This window comes from Falco punctatus (genome assembly GCF_963210335.1).
Source record: "Falco punctatus genome assembly, chromosome: 4".
Lineage (NCBI taxonomy): Eukaryota > Metazoa > Chordata > Aves > Falconiformes > Falconidae > Falco > Falco punctatus.
In genome coordinates, this window is record NC_137583.1 from 24,359,333 (window position 1) to 24,385,265 (window position 25,933).

General features: G+C 52.5%; 1 protein-coding gene across 1 annotated transcript in view; it reads right to left on the reverse strand.

Moving 5' to 3' along the window:
- PLXND1 (plexin D1) overlaps positions 1-25,933 on the reverse strand; it is an 83,751-nt gene that overhangs the window by 25,253 nt on the left and 32,565 nt on the right. The window contains exons 9-22 of the mRNA XM_080387541.1: positions 22,998-23,102; positions 21,047-21,136; positions 20,075-20,168; positions 17,453-17,616; positions 15,567-15,718; positions 15,173-15,272; positions 11,766-11,905; positions 10,808-10,975; positions 8,433-8,523; positions 7,975-8,250; positions 6,904-7,053; positions 2,990-3,104; positions 1,825-1,932; positions 1,026-1,138 (exon numbers count right to left, since the gene is read on the reverse strand). Coding sequence (XP_080243667.1) covers positions 1,026-1,138; positions 1,825-1,932; positions 2,990-3,104; positions 6,904-7,053; positions 7,975-8,250; positions 8,433-8,523; positions 10,808-10,975; positions 11,766-11,905; positions 15,173-15,272; positions 15,567-15,718; positions 17,453-17,616; positions 20,075-20,168; positions 21,047-21,136; positions 22,998-23,102 — 1,866 coding nt within the window. The remainder of the gene's footprint in view (positions 1-1,025; positions 1,139-1,824; positions 1,933-2,989; positions 3,105-6,903; positions 7,054-7,974; positions 8,251-8,432; positions 8,524-10,807; positions 10,976-11,765; positions 11,906-15,172; positions 15,273-15,566; positions 15,719-17,452; positions 17,617-20,074; positions 20,169-21,046; positions 21,137-22,997; positions 23,103-25,933) is intronic.

Below are 25,933 nucleotides of genomic sequence, written 5' to 3' on the forward strand. Positions count from 1 at the left end.
ACCACAAGAATGGGGGGAGGCAGATGTCTGCACAGACACAAGGCTGTTAGGGTGGGGAGACTGCAAATAGACTAATTTGACAGCTAGAAAAATCCCAGAAGAGAAAGCATTATAGAAGACTAAGTCAAAATAGAGGAGTACTGGGTGTTTTAACATATGTAACTTTTGAAACAGATGGGAAAAATGTTTAAATCTCTAACATTCTTATAGCAGCCTGAATCTTAAAGACTCCAGCGTGCAGATATATAGACACTGGATAACTTAAAAACCCGATTAGTAACTACTAATGAAACACTCCACAGTCATAAATCATCATCTCACTCCTCACCACTGAAATGCAACTGCCTCAGGGGTGAAATACGGCCGCTGTTGAGGGCGCACAGTGACACAGCGGAGCAGCCAGTGATGGGAATTACGGCACCGGTGTGTCTGGCGTGGCCCTGCAGGAGGATCCTGGGTCTGGGTGCCCATGGGACATCTTACTGGGAGCACCGTGCACCCAGCCTTTGACAGAGAGGAGAAAAAACAGGGGGAGACAGACCTCTAATGAGGTCCTGAGGACTGGCACAGCAGCTGGGAATGCTCGGTGGCACGCTGTGTGCAAAAAGCCCCCTCTCCCTGAATGCCAAGGGCAGATGTGCTCTTCAGCCACCCTCCAGCCTCCGCTGAGCAGAGCGGGGTGACGCTGCAGTCCGTGGGGAGCCCCCAGCAATCTCTGCTCAAGCTTTCAGAGTGTGAGTGTGCTTTCAGAGGAGGAGTGGCTGTGAGCCAGAGCAGCTCCCAGGACGGTATCGCCACCAGACTCCCATCGTGTGCCAGCAAGCCCAACCTTACTTCACACCCCAGGAGCTGCGCTTCCACTTTTGACGATAATTGAGGCTGAAATACGTGACAACTGAATATATAACAGCGGAATGATTTTGTTACACTGTAATAACCCTTGAGCAGAGGGAAAGCAGAGCCCTGATCTGGTTAGGACAGACCTGGGAGCGATTAGGTGCCTGTGAAACGCGGTATCGCCTTACTTTGGGGAAGAACGTTCGGGTGACAAAGTGCTTGTACTCCAGGAACGGGATCCCCTGGCTGCGGTTTAACTCCTTGGTCAGGTCTGTCATGTCTGTCTGCAGTTCCGCAAAACCTTACACAGAGAGACCCACAGATGGTAAGAGCGCCGATACTCTACCAGCTGAGACAGTAAGCAGGCTGGCACTGAAAAGTGTGGCACGCCTCATCTCTGCCTCCTCGAGCCTCTCCCTCGAGTGGGCTAAAGCAGGGGTTTCTCGACAAGCAGCACATTACTGCCAGGGTTCAACTGTCAGCACCGCACATGACGCCCCGCTGCGCCGGTGGAGAGGACATCCCCCGCCTCCAGTAGAGCCGCCTCCATGGGAGCAGGACCTCAGCCTGCGCTGCAGCCACCTACCGTGGGGACAGCAGATGCAGACGCTGGGACTGCTTCTCCCATTGCTCTAGCAGGAGCATGCTGCAGTCTTTGTTGCACCCTTGTAAAACACACTACAGACCAGTGGGGCCTTCAAGCAACCCCCTGACATGGCCAAGGGCCATTAACCCTGAGACATGGAGATCAGCGGCACTGACAATCAGTGGCTTGCCCAAGCCAGGCAGCAAGACAGCAGAGGAGATACACCTCCAGCCACTGAGCCTCATTCACAAACCCTGCTGAAGCTCAGCAGCAACGACAGAAATTCTCCTATAAATAATTCTACAAACTTCTACAGAGCAGAAGGTGAGCAGCCTCAAGCCTGCTATCCCAGCATCTCCTAGTTCTGGCTCCCCCTCGGTGCCCGGCGCAGAGCAGCTTACCTTTGCGGATTTCCTCCCGGATCTGCGACTCCATCTCCTCCATCTGGAGCAGGGTTTTCTGCCAGTAGCGCTCCGCTCTGCGGCTCTTTGTGCAAAACACAAAGAGAGCTGGAAAAGAGGAAGGGAACAAGCTTTTTGGACTAGGGCTTAGGAGCAGCTGCAGCTGGGATCAGTATAGTCCTCTGCTGACACGGGTGCAGAAAGCTAAACTCAGTGTTGGTTTAACACCTACAAGACCAGTAACTGATCAGGCAGTTGCTGATTATCTGTAAATAAGCAGAACCAGCTGGAATTTAATGGTCATGTTTTAACTGTCATCTTCAGTTTAGGTCTGGGCTGTCTATATTCAGCTTTACTGTATGTTAATGTATTCCAGCTGATTAATACAGATTTTAAGACATTTACCACCTGTATCACAGTGTTCATGTCTGACAGTCTTCCCATGCCTCCAGGAATATGTTTTAAGGATGGGTGGTGCATTTAATAAATAGCGTGCATTGTAACCTTTATTAAAAATAAATTAAATCCCTACCAGAAACACCTCATTTGCTGTGAGCTGACAGGTTTCTTGCTGCACAGCCCTTCTGGGCATGCAATGAGAAGACACCCTAGCCAGAGGACACGGGTGTGTTGCACGGCTTCCAGCAAGGTTAGCAAACTGTTGTGTCTGCTCCAGATCTGCAGCAAAAGATGCTTGCTCTGTTCTTCATGCTCTTTGCCAGGTGCCTATCACTGGCTGTTACTGATGACAGGACCTTGGGCTAGATGGACCTTTAGGATGCTCTGGGACAGTCATGCCTGTGAGTGAGCCCTGTTCAAGTCAGCACAAGTCCAAGACCAGTTTCTCACACCCTTTACTTTGTATTATAGTAGCTACTAGGTGTTTGGGGAAAAGGGTAAGTTTATAAATAACCACAGGCTCAAGCAACAGAGCTGAATGATGGATTCACCCAGCAAATGCTCCACGCTGCAGGAAGCTTTGATCCTGGCTTCGTCCCCGTACAGAGAGGGCCAGCTACTTGCTGCACCTGGAGAAGTTTCAGATACTGCAGAACTGCAGTACTCAGAGGTTTCCTAATGTATGAGTGAGTCATCTTCACCCCTCTGCATGCAATGAGAAAAAACCCTCGGGACAGCCTGGAAACTCACTGTTCTGTTCCCTTACCTACGACCGAGAGGACCAGCAAGATGCTGCAGATGACAATGGAGACTATGATTGCGGTCTCTCCTCCCCCAAGGTGCAGCATCGCAATTGTGTAGTTGAACTTTCCAACTTGGATCTAGGGAAGGTGGAGAAGCAGCAGCTGATCAGCATATTACCAAGTAGCTCAGAGGTCGAACAAGGAGGGACTGACTATGGGGCAGCACCTGGCAGACCTTCACCCAAGGATGTACAAAGCACGCTGGCTCAGCCCACCAGGCTTGGCAGGGAGGCTGGCTGGGGTACTTTGTGTGTCTCAGAAGAGTCCAATTCCCTTCGTGTGTGCTCTGGTGGAAAGCTGAGGCCGGCTCACAGCAGGCTGCGATACTGCAGCAGTGGCCAGCCTAGGCACCCCTGACAGGCTTTGGTGGCAGAGCCACAGGCTCCAGCCCACGTCACGGCCCCACCATGCTCACCCAGAGCATGAGACGACCCTTTCTGAGAGAGCTCACCGCACCATACAGTAGTGCCTCTACTACTTTTACTAGAAAACCACTTCCATTAATCATCCAACTCTGTTATGCCTCTGAATGGCCTTTGAATCCCAGCTGCACTCTCCTTTCTCCGCCAAAAGCAGAACTGCTGCCACTCAGGAGAAGGAGCTCTTTCTAAAGAACCTTTAAAGTCTTTGAAATACAAATAAAGTAAGGGAATAAAAATAAATAATAATGAGACCAGAGATGAGTAATGATCTTGTGGCTAAAGCAGTGGATGGGTTGTCAGGAGGTGCTGGCTCTACTCCCAACCTGTACTTCTTGTGACACCCAACATGAACAACTTGAGCTCGGTTCCTCGGTCTCCTGATCGCTATAAGGGGAGAGGCCAACGCACATCACAGGCAGGCTGGCGAGTTTACTCAGCGCTGCTTATGAACAGTGCTTTAGGCCCCTGGGATGAAAGGGTTCAACAGCATCATCTGATAAGGAAAACTCATGACCATGCAAGTCTTTTGCTTCTGGAAATGTGAGTTTCACTTCTCTCAAGGAATGAGAAGTGAGAGGAACTTGAGCAAAAAGAAAACCCCTGAAATGAGGTAGGGAAGAGATGGAATAATCTTATGATTACATCTGTGTCATGGAACAGCTCTGGGAGAGGTGCATACTGTGGTTAAATGACAGCCAGCTCTCAACAGCTGGGCCAAAGTAGCGCCGCAACCAGGCCCATCGCACCACACATCAAACAGCATGCATCAAACACAGCTCCATGCCTGCTGGGAAATCCAAGCCTTTGCTCTGCAGAGCGCTGGTGGGGAACTGATGCTGCCAGCTGAAGGCATGTGGATAAGCTCCGAGCTCTGCCCCTGCACGGGAGGGCTGCCCTGCCGTGGGCAATGCTGGCTGCCTTCACCCAGGCTCAGGGAAACCTTCTGTGCCTCCGACCACTGCTGCTGGACCATGCAGCCTGGCTCCCGTGGCTCTAAGCCCTAGTGTGCCCTTGGACCACCCCTCAGACGGACTCTGGTGCTGGTGATTTCTGGGGTGGTGCCTCCTGGCAGTATCCAACACTAAGAGCTTCAGTCTCATCCCCAATGCATGCTGGCTGGGAGCAGAGATGCTGAATGAGGACGAGAAGCCACAAGCACCACACAAGCATCTATGGAGGTTTGTTTGACAGTCTGTACAGCACCCTGCCTAGCATCAAGATTTCCATCTCTTTCGTCTGAAATACTGCAATGAGGCAAGTCCTGGATGCATTTTGAGTCTTTTTGTTTCCCCACCAACTCAACCTCTTCCATTTTCCAGAGGAGAAATCCCATGCTTGCTGTTTAATTCAGTGTTTAAACAGTTTGGTCATGAACAAAATTGGGTTTGAAGGCCTCTGCAAGCTTGCTCTGATTTATTTGGACAGGTCTATTCAATGCAATTTTTTATAAGGGGAATTAATCAGGCTGCAGGTTAAATGGCAACAGTGCCTGTGACCAGCACCTGGCAGCGGGTGCAGAAGAGGCCGGGACTGGAGGACACCCCGCTCCTGGGAAGAGCTGTTGGGGCCACCTCAGGTGTCACCGGGAACTGTGCTCTGGCTTACAGGATGTAGCAGCCTCCCAGGGTGTGAACGGGACCCTCCTAGGACTAAACCAGACCAAAACAAAGCTCCAGCTCACATAAGGCGCTTCCAGAAGAGCTACTCAAAAGTGACCCCAAAACACAGGGAGGATGAGGAGCCCCATCTTCATCACTGGCTCCTTCTCTCTACAGAAAGCTCTTGCTGCTCTGTGTGACCTGCTAACATGGACCTGGCCTAAGAACACCTCTGAGGAACGGGCATACTCAAAATCACAGTCAGAATTAAGATCAACATTTTAAAGGGCTGTCTTCCTGCACTCCGATGGGTGCAGATGTGAGCTCTACCATCTAACAAGGACAAACTGGGCAGTCACAACAGCAGGCATCTCAGCTTGCCAGAAGAGAAAACTTGCACCAGCAGGAAAGGCTTCTGCAGCCCTTGGTAACCATCCTTGACACAAATCAGGCAGGGGCCACTGCACAAGTCTGGCCCCGTGTTATCAAAGCTATTACAAGTATGTTATAAAGGCAGCTGTTGCCTATGAAATGTCCAGCAGGCGGTAACTCAAACCACATACAAAGGTTTAACAAGTGTGAACAGGCATGAATACAAGTTGATTATTTAGCTGCACTCTCACTGCTGGTACCCTCTTAACAGGTATGTGATCTTTTAGGGCTGGGTATCATTCTCATGCTTCCTAGGGACCTACTAGGGCACTGCCCTGAATGTTTTATGTCAAACCAAGACTAGCAAACTCATAAATTCCTTTTCTTCCCCAAAGGGATTTCCCTGTTTCTTAGTTCTTACTAAAAGCAAAATTACCCTATTCAAAATTTCCATTAAAATCACTTGGGAAATTCTGCTACTTCTGCATTTCCATGTTTGCAACAGAATTTCGCGTACCACAGACCGTAACCGGTAAACTGGATAGCCCTGTCAACGAATTGCTGGGGCATCTTCCTGCCTTTCTTCCAAGCAGCGCCAAGTCCACAACCTCCTCAGCTCCCTTCGCAGCCTTCCTCCTCCTCCCTGCCCATGCTGCAGGCTCCCACCCATTCACTGTTACAGCACACAGACTGGGAGGGGGCTGCAGGGTCTCAGACCATGGAGACGGAGGCATTTGCTCTCCAGATATGCAGAGCCACAGTCACATCCCTGTGTGGCAACGGGCTGCATAGGACATGAGGGAAACTAAGGGCGAGCAGAACAGTTAAACCAAGCCCTTTGTGGAAAAAAGGACAGTAACAGTCTTGGAATCTTGCAGACACAAAGCAAGAACAACAGCCTTGAACATCGACCTCTTTGCAGTGACAAAACAGCAGCCCCTGGGAAGCACCACAAAACTTCCCAGCCCTGCAAGCTCCTCCTGCCCACCTCGTCACACACAGGGACCCATCTCCAGTGGGTTCCTGCAGCGCAGTGCAGGCCAAATTCTCATGTCCACTGGTAGCTCTTCCACTGGCAGTGGGAGGCCAGCTGACTGAAATCTGCATGGAAATCCCCAAACCGACTGCAAATGACTAAAAACTCACATGCTTGGGATTTCACAGTGCCTTACAAGAACTGACAAAACCTTCCCCTGCCAGCTTACGGCACAGTTAACCCAGCAGGCAGCTGCCGGTGCCCCCTGGTTCAGAGGGTGGCAGCCCCTCACCGTGACTCGGGGCAGCCATAGCCTGCGTCCCACCAGCGAGCTGCCCTGGGGACAGCCACAGGGGCAGCCAGTGCTGTCCACCCTTCCATCCCTGCGGCGCTGTGTGAAGTGCCCGCCAGCGCGCCCGGTGCTGCCCTCCCATGCCACCTGCACGCAGGGTCAGCAAGAGGGACCCTGCCTGCCCCGCGCTCCAAGCCTGTGGGTTCCTGGGACTCACCGTCACCGGCAACTGTCTTTCCGAGGTGCTCAGCGACTCATTGACAGAGCAGTGGATGACTTTGTCTGAAACAATCTGTATCTCACACGAGATAAGGCCAATTTTCACTTGGTACTCATTGCTTTCCAGGCCCAGGCTGTCAGGCTCTTTCTAATGACAAAAATAGAATCAGGATGTCAGTCTTTAGAGTAGCAGTCAGAATTGCACTGGATCTTCCTGCTTTGCTTTTCTTATTCCCTGCAGTTTTTCAGACCCGGAAGGACTCTCTCCCTCACCAAGGACATTTTTCCAGCACTCCATAGGAAACGCAGAACCGGGCCATTCCCCATTTTCCTGTTTCCCATTCCTCACTCAGCATGGGGCAGGGGACGAGCAAGCCCCTCATGGAACCTGGAAAAATCTGCTTTTGATCTGCCCTGCTGTGCACTGCAGATAAGGATCTAAGCGCCCACCTGGGAGGGTGGAAGGATGTACAACAGAGGAGATAGCCAGGGGATGCGTCTGCAGAGCCTGAGAAAGGGGGAGTGCGTTTCTGAAGCACGTTGCAGCCAGTGAGGATATCCTGCAGTGAACAATGGCCTTTGAATTACTATTGCGCATTGTCCAAGCCACTCAATTGCTGCACCCCAACTTCCTTGTTAACTGAGCTGAATTCAGTGGCCAGAAGGGAAGAATGCACAACCTGTTTCTGCAGGAACAAATATCTATTGTCAGGACCTTCTGGAGTACCTGCCTGATTTCAGGCCAGTGCATTATCATTCTTTTTCATATGTCCAGTATTTTATTTAGCTCTTGCTATTACATCCTTCAAACACAGCTCTCTGTTGTCATGCCTCAAAGGGCATCCTCAGGTCAGGCTGCCTCTCCTGGTGAAGGAAGATGCAGGTGCAGCAGGCTGAGCAAGAACTGCCTGCTCCTGTGTGGCTCCTGCCTCCTCCAGCCTCCCCCAACCCACTTCTCTCCCCTGTGTGTGGGGACAGTTGCTGTGCTCATATTTGGGACTGAAGAGCTTCCCAGCGGGGCGCAGGCCAGACCCCAAAAGAAGGAGAGCTGTGAGCACTGCTTTCTTACGTGTATAACCAGAGTTAAGGGCTCGCCAGGATGGTGCTTGATCCACTTCTCCTTCTTGGCTGTGAAGAACTGGGGGTCAGTATAGTACTCCAGGCTGAACTTGCTGACGTGCAGAGCCTCCTCAGGGTACATCTCCTCATCCAGGGCCAGATGGTCGTCTGCATACAGGCGACCGTTGAGATAGAAATCGACGGGTGCGGGTTTGCTCCCCACAGTGATGTTGGAGGCAGCCGGAGAGGGGCAGGTGATTGTGGTGTCGGTGTGAACCTTACACCTCTGAAAGCAGGAGAGAGCATGCATATCAAACAACGGACATGCCAAGCACTCCCACCCAGCCTTGCTCCCAGCCTCATGCGCAGCATGGGCTACAGCCTCAGCTTCACACCCTGAACGCCTTCAGGCACCAGGCACGCAGCCCTGCTCCCAGTTACCGGGCGACAGCCCACCCAGACACCCACCGTTTGCTCTCTGCCAATGCCACGCACGACCATGGACACGTTCTGGACCAGCTCAAAGCCTCTTCCTTCCAGGGTGATGGTCCTGCCCCCGCTTTGAGGAGAAGGGAAGAAAGAGAGGGTGACTGCAGAGGACAACACAGCAGTGAGGTGCAAGGGCTGGGTCTCCCTACTGTCATTTTCCCAGGGATGCTTCCCAGCTGCTTGAGCAGAAAACGTAGCCCAGCAGCCAAAGTCGCCTTCCCACTTACAGCAAGCATCCACACTGCTACCAAGACATCAGGGAAGGAAGGAGGAGCAGCAGCTGCTGTAGTGGGAAGGGGGTACCTCTCCCAGCAGCACAGTGTCCCCCTTGCTGCCACCCCCCAGCAGAGCAGCCTGCCTCTGCATGCCAGGGTACGCAGCAGGTTGCCCAGGCCACCGGCCGTGTACAAGGCTGGCCTCCAGCCAGCAAGGGCCAGGAGATATTCCCTGCCCCACAGAGACTGTAAGCCTTGGAGAGGGAAGAGACCCCTTTAAGGTTGACAAGGATCCTGCATCTGCCAGACACTTCTAATTTAGATCAAAATGTGAAAGTTGTTTTGTGTTTTGGATCCAGTGCCTAGGGAATGTGGAATGTGGGCCTCTCAATGTGCAGTCAATTAACGACAGTAACGAGAAGGCCCTGATGCACACAATACTGCTGGGCAGCACACAGGGTGGAGAACTTGCACCACCTGTCTGTTCTGGACAGCAGAAGCTACACCCCAGATTTACCTTCTCCTTCCTCTGCATCACATCTGATGTGTTTGGCATATCTGCCAGGCAACAGTCAGGACGTACAGATGCTGTTACCTAAAGACCACTCCAGACACCGTGACTTGGGCCCAAGACCTGCGAGTCAGATTTCCTGAAATCGGTGGCTATTGCCACACAGTTATGATCCAAGTTTCTAAGAGCCTGTCACATCTGTGGACTAGTTTACAACTTCTGTTTTCTTTTAAACTTTGCTTACACAGATTATTTTAGCACTATGGCAAGATAAATCAGATCCAGCTAAGTTTCCACACGAGTTATGGACCCCTAATGGTCAACAGCCCAGCAAAGTGCCGGAGCAGTCAGACTACACGAGCTACTGAGCAGTCTGAAGAGAGAGGCGGCTGTCACGTTCTCAGTGGTCTGAAATTTGGAAACTGCTGTAAACACTAAGGAAGCAGACTAAGGTGATGGAGAAATACCCTGGTGGTTTCCCTTGTGAATACGGGCAGTGGCATTCTTCCATTGTCTCTGCGTTTGGATACCGTTTACACCACTTGGGACGGTTCGCCAGCCTGCTAGGAGCTGAGGTTGGCTGAGTCACTGCTGTGCCTTGTCATTAGCGTTCCCACAGCCTGCATCTCTGGCGCTGTGCTTGGGAATGCCGAGACACGGCTTTGCTCCAAGGGGACCGGATCATCAGAGCCCGCTGCATCCCTTGTACCCTAAGCGTGCCGCTTTCACCGTGGTCCTGCAGGCACAAGAACTAGACTCTTAGATTTGTTGGTCAGCCCTGGGTTTTCCAGGCTCTGCAGCTGAGGAAGGTGGGATTTCACCATGGTATCCAAAGGAACAGAAGTCTGAGAGCTCCACGAAGAGACATGAAATTAAAAGCAACACGCTTTAAAAATGAAATACCGTGACCTTGAGGAAGGCTGAAATCCAAAATTACATATCTCAGCTTATCCTCCAGCAGTTTTACTGCCAAGAAAAATCCTCAGGGTCTCACAGAGTAACCCCCACCTGAACCTCCCTAAAGCACCCACCACGTGTACACAACACGTTACCAAGGCTAACTTTTTCCCATGTCCTAAAGGCACTGAAATGAGCTAGGGACAGTCCTGGTGTGTAAGACCTCCTCAACTCCAGTGCTGGGGCACCCCCAGAGCACGCTGGGTGCCCTTCTGTACCTGTCTGCAAGGCAATGTGTCAAAGCCCAGGGCTGAGAGAGCCCCTTTGTCCCTGCAGGACCCTCTCACACCAAGCTGGAGCTGACCCTCCCTTTTGCAGGCAGATGCAGACATGTGCCAGCTCCAAAATGGAAGTCAGGATGCTACAACAGCCTGGCATGGGGCCGTGAAACTGTACCCTGCCTCCTGGCTGTGCTTCACTGACGCCTGGGGCTCCTGACAGGGTGTGCACAGGACCTTCTGCATCTAGGTGGCTTCAAGCACAGACAGGGTGAGCTCGCCTTGCCTGCAGCAGGCTACACCAGAGTACTCTTATTAGCCCTGCACTTTGATGGGAGAGCACTGTTCACTTCTGCATTCAGCAAAAATTAAGAGGCTGATCTCAACAAAGGCCACAAAAGGAAGGGCAAAACCTGGTGGACTTAGCTGTCTCTGCTGGGGGAGAGATCTCACCTGATCTGGCTCTTCTTGGGGTTGATGTCTGATATAATCGGGTTCTTCTCATACTTGAACGTGATGTTGTAGCTGGCACAAGACTTGTTCTCAAACTGGACGCAGATTCGCACGGCCATGGTGAGCTCCGCAGACGGCATGGTGCAGGTGATGGTGCTGTCGTTGCGACTGCGCCGGGAAAGGCAGAGTAAGCTGCAGAAAGCCGTGGCGGACAAAGCAGCCGGAGCCAGGCACCGTGGCCCTGAGCACCACCTCAGAAGCGAGGCAGATGGCAGACACAGGCAAGGAGCTTCCAGTCACATGCCCGTTGCCTATTAACTGCATGGCCTACTAATGAGCACTTCTCAGCACACACCACCCCAGCCTGCCAGACTGATCTCCCATACAGCCGAAGGGAAAGGGCAGGCTCCTACTTCTTCCCACTGGTCAGACAGGAACATACAGGAGGAGGGGATTCTTCTGACCAGCAAGCTGTTGTGGGAGCGGGACCCTAGGCGTGCAGGTGCCTTCTGCCTCCAGCAGATATGGGAACAGAGCCCACGTCTTCTTCGCTCCCAGCGTTTTGGTCCTGGTCCCAGACCACCCAAAGGGCCCGGCTGCGTGCTGCGCACGGTGCGTGAGAAGCACTTGGTCTGCTGCTGGTCGCTGCCACCATGTCATGGCAACACCAGCAGAGTCACTTTGCCAAAGAACCTCACCCCACCCTGTGTCAGACACCCACGCCACAGCTCTGCCTCGCCGCTCCAGCGGCACTGGGCCAATGGGGTGCTGGGAAGGGCAGGCAGCAGCCAAGCAGGCTGATGGGGATGCTATGCAGGCTCCCAGGCATAGCGGCAGCGTGTGCTGGTGCCCCCCACCAAAACCCCAGCTCTTCCTGATCTCCTAGGGGACAGTATCCCCTGCCTAATGCTTTGGCTCTTGTCCCTAGTTCAGCGCCAGCCCCCAAACTCAGTCCCACCTGAGGTCAGTGCACTGCTTGGAGGTATTGACGAGGACACGGAGCTCAGAGCCAACGTCCAGCCTGCTGCCTCTGATGGTCACTCTGGTTCCTCCTGCCTTTGGGCCATTCACAGGAGCTATGGATTGCACCACAGGAAGCTGAAAACAAAGGGGAAATCTGTTTTCTAGCCTGGTAATTCCACAGTTGGATACTCCACGTTGCACATGGAAATTGCCTCAGTAAATTTAAATATCTGGTATTGTGAGGCTCTGAAACAGCAGCATAGCAAAAGCTTTCGCTGGCAAGGTTTCAGAACAAGGGGAGAGATACAACCACTGAGGAGTAAGTTTATATAAAACCTCTGTGACTCTGCAATCTCTATATACAGTAGATGAGACATGAGTCCAAATGGGAATCCAGGGTCCCACCAGTCCCTTCAGATTTCCAAGGGAGGGTCCAGAGCTAGCGACAGCTCAGGGTTGGTCAACAACAGGAAATTTCTCATTCATTCCAGCTCCCACCATCCCTGCCATTCCAGACCCATCCTCCTGAATGTGAAGATAATGCTAAAGCTCTGCTGGATGATGGCCTTGAGATCTGTGAAAAGAGCCACCTGGGTCTAGATAAATGAATATCAAACTCCTTAAAGGAAGCTTCAAATCTGAAACTCTTGAGGTGACAGGATCCAAGGGAGAAGTTACCTTGCCCCTCGCCATTTTCAGCAGAAATCAGCATGTATGTTATCTGCCTTTGCAGGCCCTGGAAATCTTCCTGAGATTCATGAGCTTGAGGCTTTGATAACTAATGCAGCGCTGAACCCTCATGTCGGCTACACAGAGTGCCCCAGGAGAGTCTGTTGGGCAACTTCCCTGCTCTGGTTTGAACAGGACACCAAGGGCAGAGCAAATAATTATTTCAAGATGCTTTCGTAAGGCACTTGGTAATTCCCCATATCAAACCCCACAAACCCTGGAGGCACGAGACCTGCTGGGCTGTGGAGTGTGGCTGAAGCCTGCTTGCTGCTGCAGCCCGTCCTTCGCCGCAGCTGCAGTGCCAAACCCCACCAGGGCGGGCTGAGGAACACGGGCTAAGCTGCTTTGTACCGCCTGGTGCCAGCGTCCTTCCCACTCCATCCCAGCCACACAAACACGCTTATCAATGGCTATCCTTGCCCTGGTCCTACACCCAGAACTACTTTACTCCTCTACAGCCATTTCCTCTGTTGTTTCTGATCATTACCCATTTTCACAGGATTAACTTTGTTAATTTGTATTTCTCTGAGTGTCTGCAGGCAGCTGTCTCCTGCCCTTGGCCCCTAACCTATGCATCCAAATGTGCAGTTACAACAGCAGAGAGGATTATTCACGTTCCCCAAAGCCCTCCAGCTCTTCCCCTCAGCAAGAGCCAGTGGCTGCTGCTCTCGGTGCAATGCCAGCACCAATTGCCTCCACTGCAACTTTTGCAAATTCAGCTCATCTGTAGCCTGCTATAATGTCCTGGAAAAGCCTCTCGATCACGTTTCTCCCTCCACCTCAGCAAAATTACAGCTGAATCCTGTCTCTTCTAGGTACGTCTAACAGGGACTTTGAAAGATGTAGCATACAAACAGTATTTGGGATTTTACAAAGGACCTTCTTTGGAAGGGCAGATCTAAAGGGCTTTTAAAGTTTTTCAGGTAAACTGCTATCATCAGTGCTCAAGCACAGGTCTCACCGCGACCAGCCTTGCATGGTGTACTCTACTCCATCTTCATGCCATCATCTGTGAGAGGAGAATCAAGAAAACTAAAGACCATTGCTTAGTTTGCAAATGGTGCAGAAGCCACTGTCAGTGTGGAACACACCACCAGCTACACATCTTGCACCTTCACTCCCTGACACACGTATGCACAAAGGAGAGCACTCTCTCATCTCTTCCCCAAGCCTGGCTGAGATAAACAGCCACAAGACAGCTTTCTGCCGCATCGCTTGAGCGGAAAACAGCTCCTCTCTGCCTCCTGGGAGGATAGCCTTCTCCCTAAGCCTGCCCAGGAGCTGCCAGCACAGAGCTGTCATGGACCCAATCTGAGCTCAGCAACTGGCTTTTGCTCCTCTGGCTTTGTTTAGCACTGGTGCTTTTACAGGTGTCTCCTGACAGGGCTTTTCCTTGCACGCTGAAGGCCAGCAAAGAAGCCACCCAGCCCTTTCCCACTCTTCGGGCCCTTGTCAATGCCAACCAGACCACCAGCCCAGCAGTGAGCCAGCGTACACATCCTGATGGCAACTTGCCAGAAATCCCAAACCCAGCGCCTGTTACTGGGTCGTACCCCTGCGGTACCCTGCCCCACTCTGGACTGCTGGATCTCTAAGATGTTTTGGGTGTGCACATGGATGCCTGGAAACAATGGAGATGGGTCCCACAGCAAGCATCCTCCTGGGAACTACTGCTGAGCCAAGCCTGGCAGCCCTCGCCGCACCATTGCCCTCCATGTGCGCTGCCAGACCTGGCTCTGCTACAGGGCGCCGGGATGTGCCAAGCCCGCGCTGGCTGCACCCTGTGTAAACCTCCCTGAACTAAATCCCTAACATGCGACTGGGGATGGGGTGGTGGACTGCACCCCACAATCCTGCCCTAAATTCCTCACAATGGCTACCAGGAATCAAATATTGTTTCCGAGGGCTCAAGTCTTTCAAGCCACTAGACTGCAGCACAGTCTATTCTCCAGCTAAAGCAACAGCAGAAGCACAAAGGCTCGGAGTAAACAGCATGCCCTTGGCACCCGGCCTGTTGTGCTTGCCCTGGACACATGGGGCTGCCTGTGAATAGCGTCTAGCCAGAGACAAGGGTGCTTGTAGGAAAGAGAAGAAATGCATGGGTTTGTTTCAGGTTTACAGAGATGAAAGTTATCTTTATGAGATGGTACAGTACAAAGCTATAAAGGGCTTTTCTTTGTATAATGACACAGGGTTAGCTCAAGTCTAATCCCTACACATTATTCTCATGCAAAAAATGAGACTATCTGCAGCAGAAAATACCCATTCTAAATAATGTGAGTGTGTGGTATGTAACTTACTTAGCACAAAGAGACATTGCAAGCCTCAAAAAAATCTCACAGGTTCTAATGGCACATTAGCAACAGAAGAGGAAGAAAAACTAGCTCCTTTTTATAGCAGGAGAGGCGGCGATACAGCCAGGATGAGTGATGAACCACTGCAGGAGCTGAGACGGGAGCAAGGCTGTGCCCGACGAGAACCTGGCTGCCATCCTGCCCCTTATGCTCAAACCCGGGTTTGCCAGCCCTCACTCAGGAAACCACAGGTGAGGAGACACATCAGCTGCTCCTCAAGGACCCCAATACGCTTGGTCATACATTGTCTTTCTAAGGCAGCTGGGAGTGCAGGGGCTGCAGGCATCACCAATGGAACGCCCAGCAAGCAGCTACTCACCACGTAGGCGTACCGCTCCCTGGACTTCCCTTCCCGGCTCACGTTAACCGTCACCACATCTGAAAATGCCTCCTGCGCCTCTCCAGTCTGGCACACAATCCTGCGGATGGGAAAGAGGAGGTTGGCAGCAGGAGCTGGGGGTGGAGGGGCTGTTCCACCAGAGCGGAGGGGCAGAGCCCATGGCCTCCTCCTCCTCCTCTCCCTCTGTGCCCTGCCTGGCACCTGCTGTGCGCGGGCACCCGCTGCCCCGTGCATGGCTGAGGGCACCCGTGTCCCACCTGGGTGCGGTGCCAGGCAGCCTGAAGCTGGCAGGCAGGAACGGGGCAAGTGATGGGGACAGGGAGGGACAGGATGGGGACAGAGACTTCCCCTGCCCGGCTCCTCCGACACTCACGCCTCAGAGACGATGTATCTGTTGGGCAGCGGGGCGCACTGCACACTGCCTATCCTGACGGCGTCGAGGACATCGCTGAAGCGGCGGCCCAGGTTCCTCCCACGGATGGTCAGCAGGGTGCCCCCCTCCAGTGGCCCACGCAGAGGCTCAATCTGTGGCACCGAGGGAAAGGTTGGAGGGCAACCACCAGGAAGCTTCTTGCCTTCCATCCCTGAGCCTGCGTCTATGTCCCACTTGGCCCCCCATGAAGAAAACAGAATTGTTCCTCGTGCTCCTGCTCCCCCCACAGCATGCCCGCCGCCACGCTCCCCTTGCTGCAGCTTCGCAAACAAGAAGAAATCACACTTCTGTGCTGGGTTTGGTCACAGATTACTCCAGCTGAAAACACATCTGGGGTGAACCATCACTCCTTCCGCACCACAGCTTTGAATGGCATTGGGGTAGGGACAAGCCCAGAGGAGGGATGCTAGTGTACTGGGAGGAGAGTCCCGCCACCACATTTTCAAGCTGTCCTGAACACAGCAGGGCCCTTCATGACAAAAAACGAGACAGGAAGTGTCCTGATGTGTGGAGCATGGCCAAGACACCAGCACTGCGGGGCGCAGGATGAGTCCAGCCCCGTGGGACAAGGCTGCTCCCCACCCATCTCCCATGCCACTGGTTCTTCACCTGGCAGCTGCTGACCCCACCGCTGTAAGGGGACGAGGTGCTGGGCGTGATGCCATTCCACCACGCGAGGGGCTTCCCCAGACAGGGCAACTGCATCATTCACCAGGTGAGAAAACTCCTCCAATTCAGAAACGGCTCTTTGCCCTTTGCCGAGGCAATGGCACACAAAGCCAGCACAATGTGCCTGCTGGCACCAGCTGGCCAGGGCTGGCCAGGACCCAGCACCCACTTTCACCTGCTGTTGCCCCTCCCCCGCTGGAGGGCTCTGTGCAGGCTTGTCTGCTTGCATGACTCCAGAGGATTTGGATTTACCAGCTACTATTTGCGAAGGAAATAGCGACAGAGCCCTGTGACGCTCTGCAACCTGAACTGTAGTTTCCTTCCATTATTTTCTGGCGAGGTGCTGATAACGCTTGACGTGTGCTGGGGAAGGACAGGCTCGGGGGGAGCACCCCTCTGCCACAGTGACGAGAGGGAAGAGGCAGGCGATGGGGATCCTGCAGATCCTTCATGCAGTTACAGCACCCAAATTTCAAGCAGCTATCGCTACATGCCTCCCTAAGTACAGAAATCCCACATCCTTGCTGATTTTGATGTTGACATCAGCTGTTTTGCCTCTCTAGCTTCTCCTTTCCTAGGGAGCTCATTTTAAGGTTTGTTCTATATACTTTCTTTGCTACTTGTCAGGGACACACACCTCTAGACAGAACCCCAGATCCAAATACCCCCAACAAACATTCATTCAACTACAATTTAAATAAAACTCATTTCAAAATGCGTAAATGCCAAAAGGTCCCTCTGCCACAATTAATCTCAGCAGAACTGCAGAGCACATGTGCCTGGAGATAGGGCTCACGTTCACATTTCAGCTATGCTCCATTAAACACTATTCCTGATAAGAATCCTTCAGCCGACCCTGCAAATCTTTCTCACTTTTACCAATCCCAGGAACTCTGGGACATTTTGATTGTGCTGCTGTTGTTTTTCCAACTAACATGATGAAGACTGAATCTTGTCACCAGCAAAATGTCCTTGGCATCAGGTGACTCAACACCACAGAAACCCAGTGAATAATTCAGTGCTGGTCTTGACCCTGTCCTACGCCAGGGGCAAAGCGTGGTTCCTCCTTTGCCCCCAGCTGGGGAGAAGGCAGCGGCTTTTGGCCCTCTGCTGCCTGCCACACCATGCGTGCCCTCCACGTTGCATTTGGGTCTTACCTTCTTAATCTCTGGTGCTGGGCAGACATCCGAGACCTGTGGGGGCTCACTGTGCAGCCTGCAGCTGGAGCTGCTCTCACTCCAGATGCAGCGGTGCCCCAGGTCCTCCCTCCCCAGGCACTGAGAACAGTCAGCACTCCCAGTCGCACAGTTGTACACCTCCACTAAACCACCAGAGACAACAGAAAATGTGAGCTCCTGGGCCTGAGACTTTCACAGCTTTGCTTAGTGTGAGGCAAACAGCCCCCAACCCACCCCCCACCCCCTCCCCGGCTATATTAATCCAAGTAACATCTGAAATCCAGTGGATGAGCAGAGCATCTTGCACATACAGCAAAATAAGGGAGCGCTTGGCTGCCATCCCAAAGATTTCCCAGAAGGACTAGGTGCTTGTTCTCACTGCAATGTAATTTAGCACTTTCTTTTCCTTTTTCTTCCCCTCTAAACACAAACAACACTCAAACTCGGAACCTTTTGTCGATTTATGCTACATGTTTCCAACTCTCAGCATCCACATGGGAAGCTGCTTGGCAAAGCTGGCTCCATCCTGTTAGCAAAGCAATCACATTGCCTCCACACACTGACAAAAATCGGATGGTTACAGTGCTTTGTACAGTGTTTACAGTTCCTTTCCTTCCCCCGGGTGACCACAGGCCCCTTTCGTTGACTTTTCCCTTCAGATCTGCTCAGCTCAGCTTCCACATCTTTCTCCTACACCGCTTTCACCTCTTCATTAGCTGGTGCCCTAGGTTACATTTCCTCTCCAGCCTAAAGACTCCTGCTGCTAGAGTGTGGGTATCCGCTGAGATAAACAGCCAGAAACACTCAGGAAACATTGCTTTCACACCCTTTTCCCCAGAGGAGACTGCAGGAGAACATAAAACAAAGAAACAGTCACATTTTGCACTTCTGTTCATGGAACGATCTCAAGGTGCTTCATAAGCAACTAATGAATCCCTCAGCCTTCAGCAGTCTGCCTGTGCCTGTGCTAAGGAAACATCATCAGCACGGGGTGTGAGGAGGGGGAGGGGGGGGAGTCCCCCATTATCCACCAAAAAATGAGCTTACTTTACCTCGTGTTGAGTCCACCCAGTGAGTTACACCGGTTGGTTTTCCACTCAACAGCAAAGAGCTGGGATTTTTTTCAGCAGACTACCAAAATGCAGTTTATAATAAAAGCTAATAAACATGGAAATAATGAACACTAATAACAGCAATTCCATTACAGACAGTATAAAAGATGCACAGATTTATAATTGGCCAGGCAGATCTCTCTCTCTGCTTGCAAGTCAGCCTCTCCAATTTAACTTGCACCGATCTGATCAAGGCGAGGAGGAGCCAGAGCAGTCTAAGGGTCCCATGGGAACTCCAAATATTCTGGCAAATTCAGATCGACGCACACAGTCTGTGTAAGCGAGATCCTCCACGCAGGAGGAGGGGGCATTCCACCACGGTCTTTCCGCTGTCATTCCTGCTCCCAGCACCACCCACGCTGAGAACTAAGAGCCTTCTCTTGCACATCAAAACAGTCTGAGCTCAGACCTCCCACCCCTCTCCTCGGGGTCACCTCTGTATCTCACAAATATCGATGCTCTCTTCTTTCTGCAAGGAAGTCATGTCTCATGCCTACCCGTGCTGGTGTTTCAAAGGTTATTTCACCAATATGGAATGCTTTGCAAGATAAGCCTCCTTTATACACTGGGGTTTACTGTGGGGAAACCTTTTTATCCTGGGTCTGATAGTGTTAATGTTTCTCTGCCTTCAAAGAAAAATATCACTTCAGGCATCCAGTTCTCATTTGTATCTAGGGTGAATCAGTTCCTTCCATTCCTTCTACTACAACTGCCGACACTACCGAGAGGGAGGAGAGCCCAGACCTGCTGACCCCTGCGAGGGCACATGGCCGGGTGCAACCATGGAGCTCCGGCCGGGCAGGGAGAGGCGGCTGCTGTGCAAACGCCGGCTCTCTTGGCTGACTGGTTGGGCTTGTCCTATCTAAATGCCTTGTCTGAGTGCACTCCTAATCTGACTCTTTGCCTGCCTGCCTTAGTCTGCTGATGTAGCAAGGGCTTTTTTTGGGAATCCGAGCATTCTTCCCAGAGACAGAGAGCAGGCCAAGGGTGAAATGTGTTTACACATTTTATTCCTTCTCAGCACAGGAGAAAGAAAAAAAGAAAGGACTCAATGTTTACAGCATGCTGAACCTTGATGCCACACTCCTGTAAGAGGGCAGGGCCGAGCCCACCCCCATCCCTTATCTCCCCCCCACCCCCCCCCTCCACCCCGAGGAATGCCCCACATCTCTGCAGTGACCCAGAGCACTGCCATGCCCCGTCCCGGGGCAGGCAAGACCTCAGCCGCTGCCTGTGCTCAAGGACAGAGCTTGCCTTTCCCTGAGTCTAAAGGGGATGGATGTTTGCAGGCACCCGCCTGGTCCCTGGGCACACGTTCACACGGCTGCCGCTCCGTGGAAACACGGTTTTTGCGTGTGCCCGAGGGAAGGAACCAAGCTGTGCCCGCCTGAGCCATGGTGTCTCTCCTGAATCCATAAACTTTGCCAGCATTTGAGAGTCATTCAAGCTGACCAGATGAGAGCAGAATAAAAATATTTTCAACTCAGACCTGTCATCATCTCTGGGCTGTCGATAAATCTGTCTGGTCTGTCCTTCAGCTGAAGGTTCACTGGGAAGAGATGGCTTTTTTCTGATGTATGGAGCTGCACACAAAAAACAAATAAACAAAAGCTTAGGAAATGTAGTAAAATACAAGGTTCCATACACACACTTACATGGATTAACATTCCTCGTGAGACTTCTCTGACCACTGCTTCTCAGTACAGGAGGGTCTCATCTTTAGCAGAGAGAAGAGAGGGAAGGCTCATTTTTTGTTTTAATTATTTTGCTGAGGTCCCGACGAAGGGCACTGGGGCACGGCGCACACCGCAGCAAGAGCAGAACCCTGGCTTGCTGCTATTTTTAGAGGAAGTGGACAGGAAAACTAACAGACTGGCCAGTCTGCACATTTTCAGTGCCGGGCTACAATACAGTTTTGCAGGTGACGTGATGGGAAAGTGCTCCTCTCCAGCTTCTACTCACAGTATTCCCATCGGTGGAAACCCAAACGTTTGCTGCATTTCAGAGGTGCAGTTTGCCCCCACCGCTCTTCAGCGAGCGCCTGAGCATTTTCTCAGGCCAGTTCCTAGTTCAGCATAAAAGCTACAGAAATAGCAACACTGAAAGGTGGCCAAATTTTTTGCCTGAACTGAACTCTTCCCATTTAGAAAGGTAAACAAGCAGCTCCTTCCCACACTCCAGCGGACCCCAGTGGAGCAGGGGCTGGAGCCACTGCAGACACCCACGGAGCAGACACCGCAGTATGAGCAACTCGTGAACGCCCTACCAGCACAGGCAAAAAGCTTCTTGCTGGAGGGGAGAACCCAGTTTGCACTTTTTTCAGCTGGAAGCAGGAGGAAGGCAGGAGAGGGGGCAGCATCCCAGCTGCTGGGTGGAAGGTTGGGAGCAAGACCCTCTCACCCTCGGACCTGCACCACGCTGCAGGGGGAGCAGGGGCTGGCAGCCTTACCCCCTGACTCACCAGCACGTGTACGCACTCCACAGCGGAGGAGTTCACCCACCGGGCTTCAAACGTCCTGTCTGTCCCAAAATGGCACTCCAGAGCTGTCTCCTGGGAGAGGGAAGACAAGCGTAGGATGGCTGCAACAACCGTTTCTGCAGTTCTCTAGCTCAGTCAGCTGATATGGCAGGCACCAGTGTCTCACCTTCTTTCTGCCATCAGCACCTGACTGCATTCAAGCCAAACAGGAGATCAGAACTCCACACTGTAAATGGGACTGTGGTCTGTGCCTCATTAACCCGGCTCTGCCACACACCTACACATAAAACTGCTGCGGGCTGAGCATCGCATGTGCAGCCAAGCCCTGTCCCTGTCTCGCCCAACATGCTGCTGTGAAGTGTGATGACCAGGCATGGGGCAGCCACCTGCAGTCGGGAACATGGTGCGTGCACAGACCAGGAGACGTGCCTGACCCACGGCATGCACAGACCAGGAGATGTGCCTGGCTCGGCTATGCTCTCGTAGCCCCTACCAGCAGGGTACCTGGCTTCCTCGGGACCGGGGGTGTTTTGCAGCTCATGCTGCAATGCAGACCAAGAGCAAATGTGGTCCGAAGCTGCCTCACCCAAATCAGACCAAACCAGTCCATGAACCGAGCTCAAAGCCACCTTCCTCCTCCTCCCAACAACTGCAGAGAGCAAATCTCTAATTCAAATGAGGACCCAGCCAGGAGTACATTCAAAGGCAGGTCTTCTGTGCTGCTTTCCTGATAACAGAAGCATGATATCCTGCCCCGAGTTACTGCTGTGCCCCCATCCTGCAGGAAAAACTCCTATCTCCAAGCAGGTTGATGCTCCACCACTACTGAGGTCTAACTATCCTTTGAAAACTGACAGATCTGATAAAAGACATGAAAGAAAGCACCAGACTCCTGGCAGGCAGCTGCTGGCTCAGTGAACACACACGTGGCCATGAGGGGAAAACTGGAATTTCCTCCAGTGCATCACCTGCACCCAGGCAGCTTCTGTTCTGTGGGCTGGCCCGTGCCCCTCAACCCTCGCCCCATGCCCGGGCAGTGCCCCGCAGCAGTGAAGGTGTCGGGGCACGCAGCGGCTCTGAAGCCCCGAGCTCTGGCAGCAGGGGAAGGAACACTGCCTGGTGCCCTGGGACAGCTTGCGGGTGGCAGCGGGAGGAAGCCGGACTGCCGGAGCCCCCGCAAGCGCAGTGCCTTGGCCCCTTTCCTGCTGACTTCATTTCCTATTGGGTTACACACGGTATTGCTTCCTCTTCAGCCACCTCCAGCATCCACAGAGGAAGAAGGGTTTCTCGTCCTGTTCTGCTGATTGCAGAGGGCACATCCCCCTTCACAGCAGCCAGGCCGGTGCGGGAAGTGGCAGCCCCAGCCAGGCGGGGAGAGCTCCCTTCTGCCCCGTGCAAAAGGGCAGGAGGTCTGGTGGAAGCGGTGCCTGCGTGACACCCCGGCAGCACCCCCCGTGCAGCAAGCCGGGCAGCTCCACAGCATTCCCAGTTTTCTCCTTTCCCTGCAAAAAGAGGAGCTGCCAGCGCGCAGGTATTCTTGGCAGGGGCATGGCCAGCCAGGCCCCACAGGCACTGCTGAAGTCTTGACCCAAAGTGACACAGGGCAGCTTTCTACAAATACCAGTACACTACAAATACAATACTTTCCCAGTGCCCAGCCTCTCTGCCCCAAATTCCTCTGGTTCCTGCTGGCGTGCAACTCATCTCCAAAAGCACCATTTGATGTCCACTCCTGGTTTTTGCCCTATGACAATTTTCATTCCATAAAATTTCACAGAAGTTTTTTTCACCAAAAAAACAGCTCTGCAGTGACAACCAGAAGTTAAGTTAAAACATATTTCCATGCTGTACTGCAAGTAGTGGCTTAGCCAACACAGGACGCTCGGCCCTAGGCTCATCTGAGCCTTCCCAGTCTCTCTAGGAACTCATTTACCTTAGAGAAAGTCGCATTAGCCACTGAGATCGTGATGTCCCGAGATACTCCTGTGGGCATTGGGTCCAAAGAGGCAGGTACAATTCGTGGACAGTCAATTTTCCTCTGTTAGGTACAAAACAAGAAAAAAAAAAAAAAAAGAAAAAAAAAAGAGAGATTAGCTGGGTGCACACTGAGCATCCTCAACAATGAGGCAAGGTGACACATCAGGGCCCTTGCTAAGATTAATTTCACTACATCTGTAAAGTCAGATCACACTGTAACCCCAGAAAGTGAAATATCAAAATGGCACCGTGATGCAGAGTGGTAATGCCACGTGCAGCTTTCCTCCCTGTGAGGAAGGCTTCAAGTCCAGCCCAGCGTGGCACTGCCTTAAAATCCACCCCTCCTCTAGCTGCCAGATCGCCACAGCACGGTGGTGGCCAGGTCTCCAGGAGGGCTTGCGGGCAGCAGTGGGGCTGGCAGCCATGGCCAGGCACAGGCAGGAGCACAGCAGGAACAGCAGCAATTCCCCTCTCGCTGCTGCCAGGCTTCACCGCCAGCTTGGGGACATCGGCAGCTCCTGGCCCCTGGGCAGCGGGGCTGCCAAGCCTGCACTTTCATCTTCCTGCACTGGATTACTCCCAGGTAAAAAGCAAATGCATACACACTCCTCAGCTGCCACTCTGGGCAGCTTCCTCACTACATGCACTTAAACCTTAGAAGACGGGGCTGTAGTGACACTGAAAAGAGGCACTGCAGCCTACAACAGCAAATCTGCTGGTGTGTCCCCCCTCCTGCCAGCTGGAAGCTGATGTCTCATACATCTCAACGTGCATTTCTGCAAGCCCCTGCAGAGATTTTGCTTTCCAGCGGTCTCCCTCCTGCTCAATGCCATTTCAGAAGTGTGCAGGGGTTTGTGTGTACATGCGTCTGCACGCAGAGGAGAGGGTATAATGAGCTACGGGGGCTTCAGCAAGGGGACTGCAGCAGTAGGACAGCTGAAATGAGAGGCCTAAATAAAGCTGAAAAATGATCTTAAAAGGTCATCTGTCCCTCTGCTTTTGTCCTCACTTTAAATTGATGGCTCAGATACTGGAGCTGACTCAGAATTCAAGTCTGTATGACAAGCCCATCCTGTTCTCTCATGAGATGTAAATCACACTGCAAAACTACAGCAAAAATGAAGCCAGATTCTCCGTTGCCCCAGGGTACATCCAGATTAATGCCTTTGACAGTGGAGCCATTGGGGTAAAAGACAGCAAAATATTTGGTCCATTATGCAGAATAATTTGCAGCAGGCAAGATTTCCTTCTCACTTGCATTAAGGGTTACCCCACTGTGACTCCACTGATGACAATGCTGCTGCTGCGCTGATGAGAGGTAGAGCCTGCCCTCCTAGAGCTGAGACGCCTGGCAGGACACATCCTTGGTGCTGTACATGCAGTGAGCATAAGGTTTACTTCTTGCCTTCCCCAGACCTAGCTAGTGGTCAGGGAACTATCTGGAAGTGTCTGTTTGTGGAAAACACGCTTCATTGTTATCAGGACACTCATCTTAACCAAGCACAGTTGGTGCTGCCTAAACAAGGGGATTAAATAACAGAGATGCACGTGATAAGAGAAGTAAAACAACAAAGCAAAGCACTGGAGAGAAATTTCAGTCCCAAGCCTCTTCTAGGTGACTCAAAAGAGTTAAAATAAAACCAGCAGGGCTACAACTGAAAATTCATGCAAAAGCTCCTATGGCCTGGTGCGTCCTTGCATGTCACAGCAGCTGGCATAGCTTGCTAGATAAATACACTTTAGAGGACTGATTAACTTGTCGTCTTGCAGCCCCTTCTCCTGCTGTTCATCAGCAGCTAGAAATAGAGATTTCCAGCTGATTGTATCATTCACGTCTGCATCAGGGCAAAGGGTCTGAATGTTTAAAATGCTGCGGATGAAGCCAGTATGATGCTGGCTTCCCAGTGGACCAATTTTCAGGTACAGCCATGCCAGCAATTGTTCGTTTACTGAAAACTCAGGGTGTAGGATGAGGCATCATGTTTCCAGAGCTACAGAGCACCTTGTCCTGCAGGTTGCTCGCTGAAATCAGCGGGAAGAGCTAAGGAAGACAGAGATAAAATGGAAATGTGACCAAACCAGGCCCAGCAGCCAACAGAACTTCACCTCTGGAGTAAGAGATCAGAGGCAAGAAAGCAAGGACAGGCATGGTTACCCTTAAGGAAGGATAAGCACAGTTAAACCTACCAGAGGACTTGCTGTCTGCTTGAAGCAACGGGAGCAGAGTGGGAAGAGTGGGTGCAGCTCTCCCTAACATGTAGGCGAGGCTTCTCAAGACCCGTGTCCACAACCCTAATTTTCTCTCTCCAGGCAGAAGAGCAGCTGTTCCTAGTGACGACACACAAGCACCCAAGTGCCATGCTGTCCCGCACGGTCCCTGTGGCCATGGAGGCAGATCAGACGCTGGGCTGCCAGGGTCCAGCTGCCCCAGCACCTGTGTGTTCCCCCTCCACAGCGGCACTGGTGCCTAGGAGCAGAACAATGTCTCTGCTGGGTTTGGTTGTGTGGCTGCACAGGTGCTGGGTGCCGGCAGGCACGCCAGGGAAAGAGCAAGCTCAGACAGGGCAGGGATGCCCTACCAGCTCAGAGGGACCATGGCAGGTACATGGTCCCTGCACTCCTGGCTCGGACTGCTCCCTGTTTGCTGTGCCACAGCTGCCACCCTCACCTCGCTCACCCTTTGCTCCTGTGCCCTGGGACTTCCCATGCAGACCCGTGAGACCCAACGGCTGGCATGCCAGGTCCCACAGCAACTCCAGTGCCGTGGCAGGCATCACTGGTCAGCAGCACCACCTCGGGTTTGGGTTTACAAGGCATTGCTCGGGTCTGGCCCCAGGAGGCTCCATGCGAGAAGCCCGGTGCCCTCCCACCATCGGCACAGGCACTGTAGCA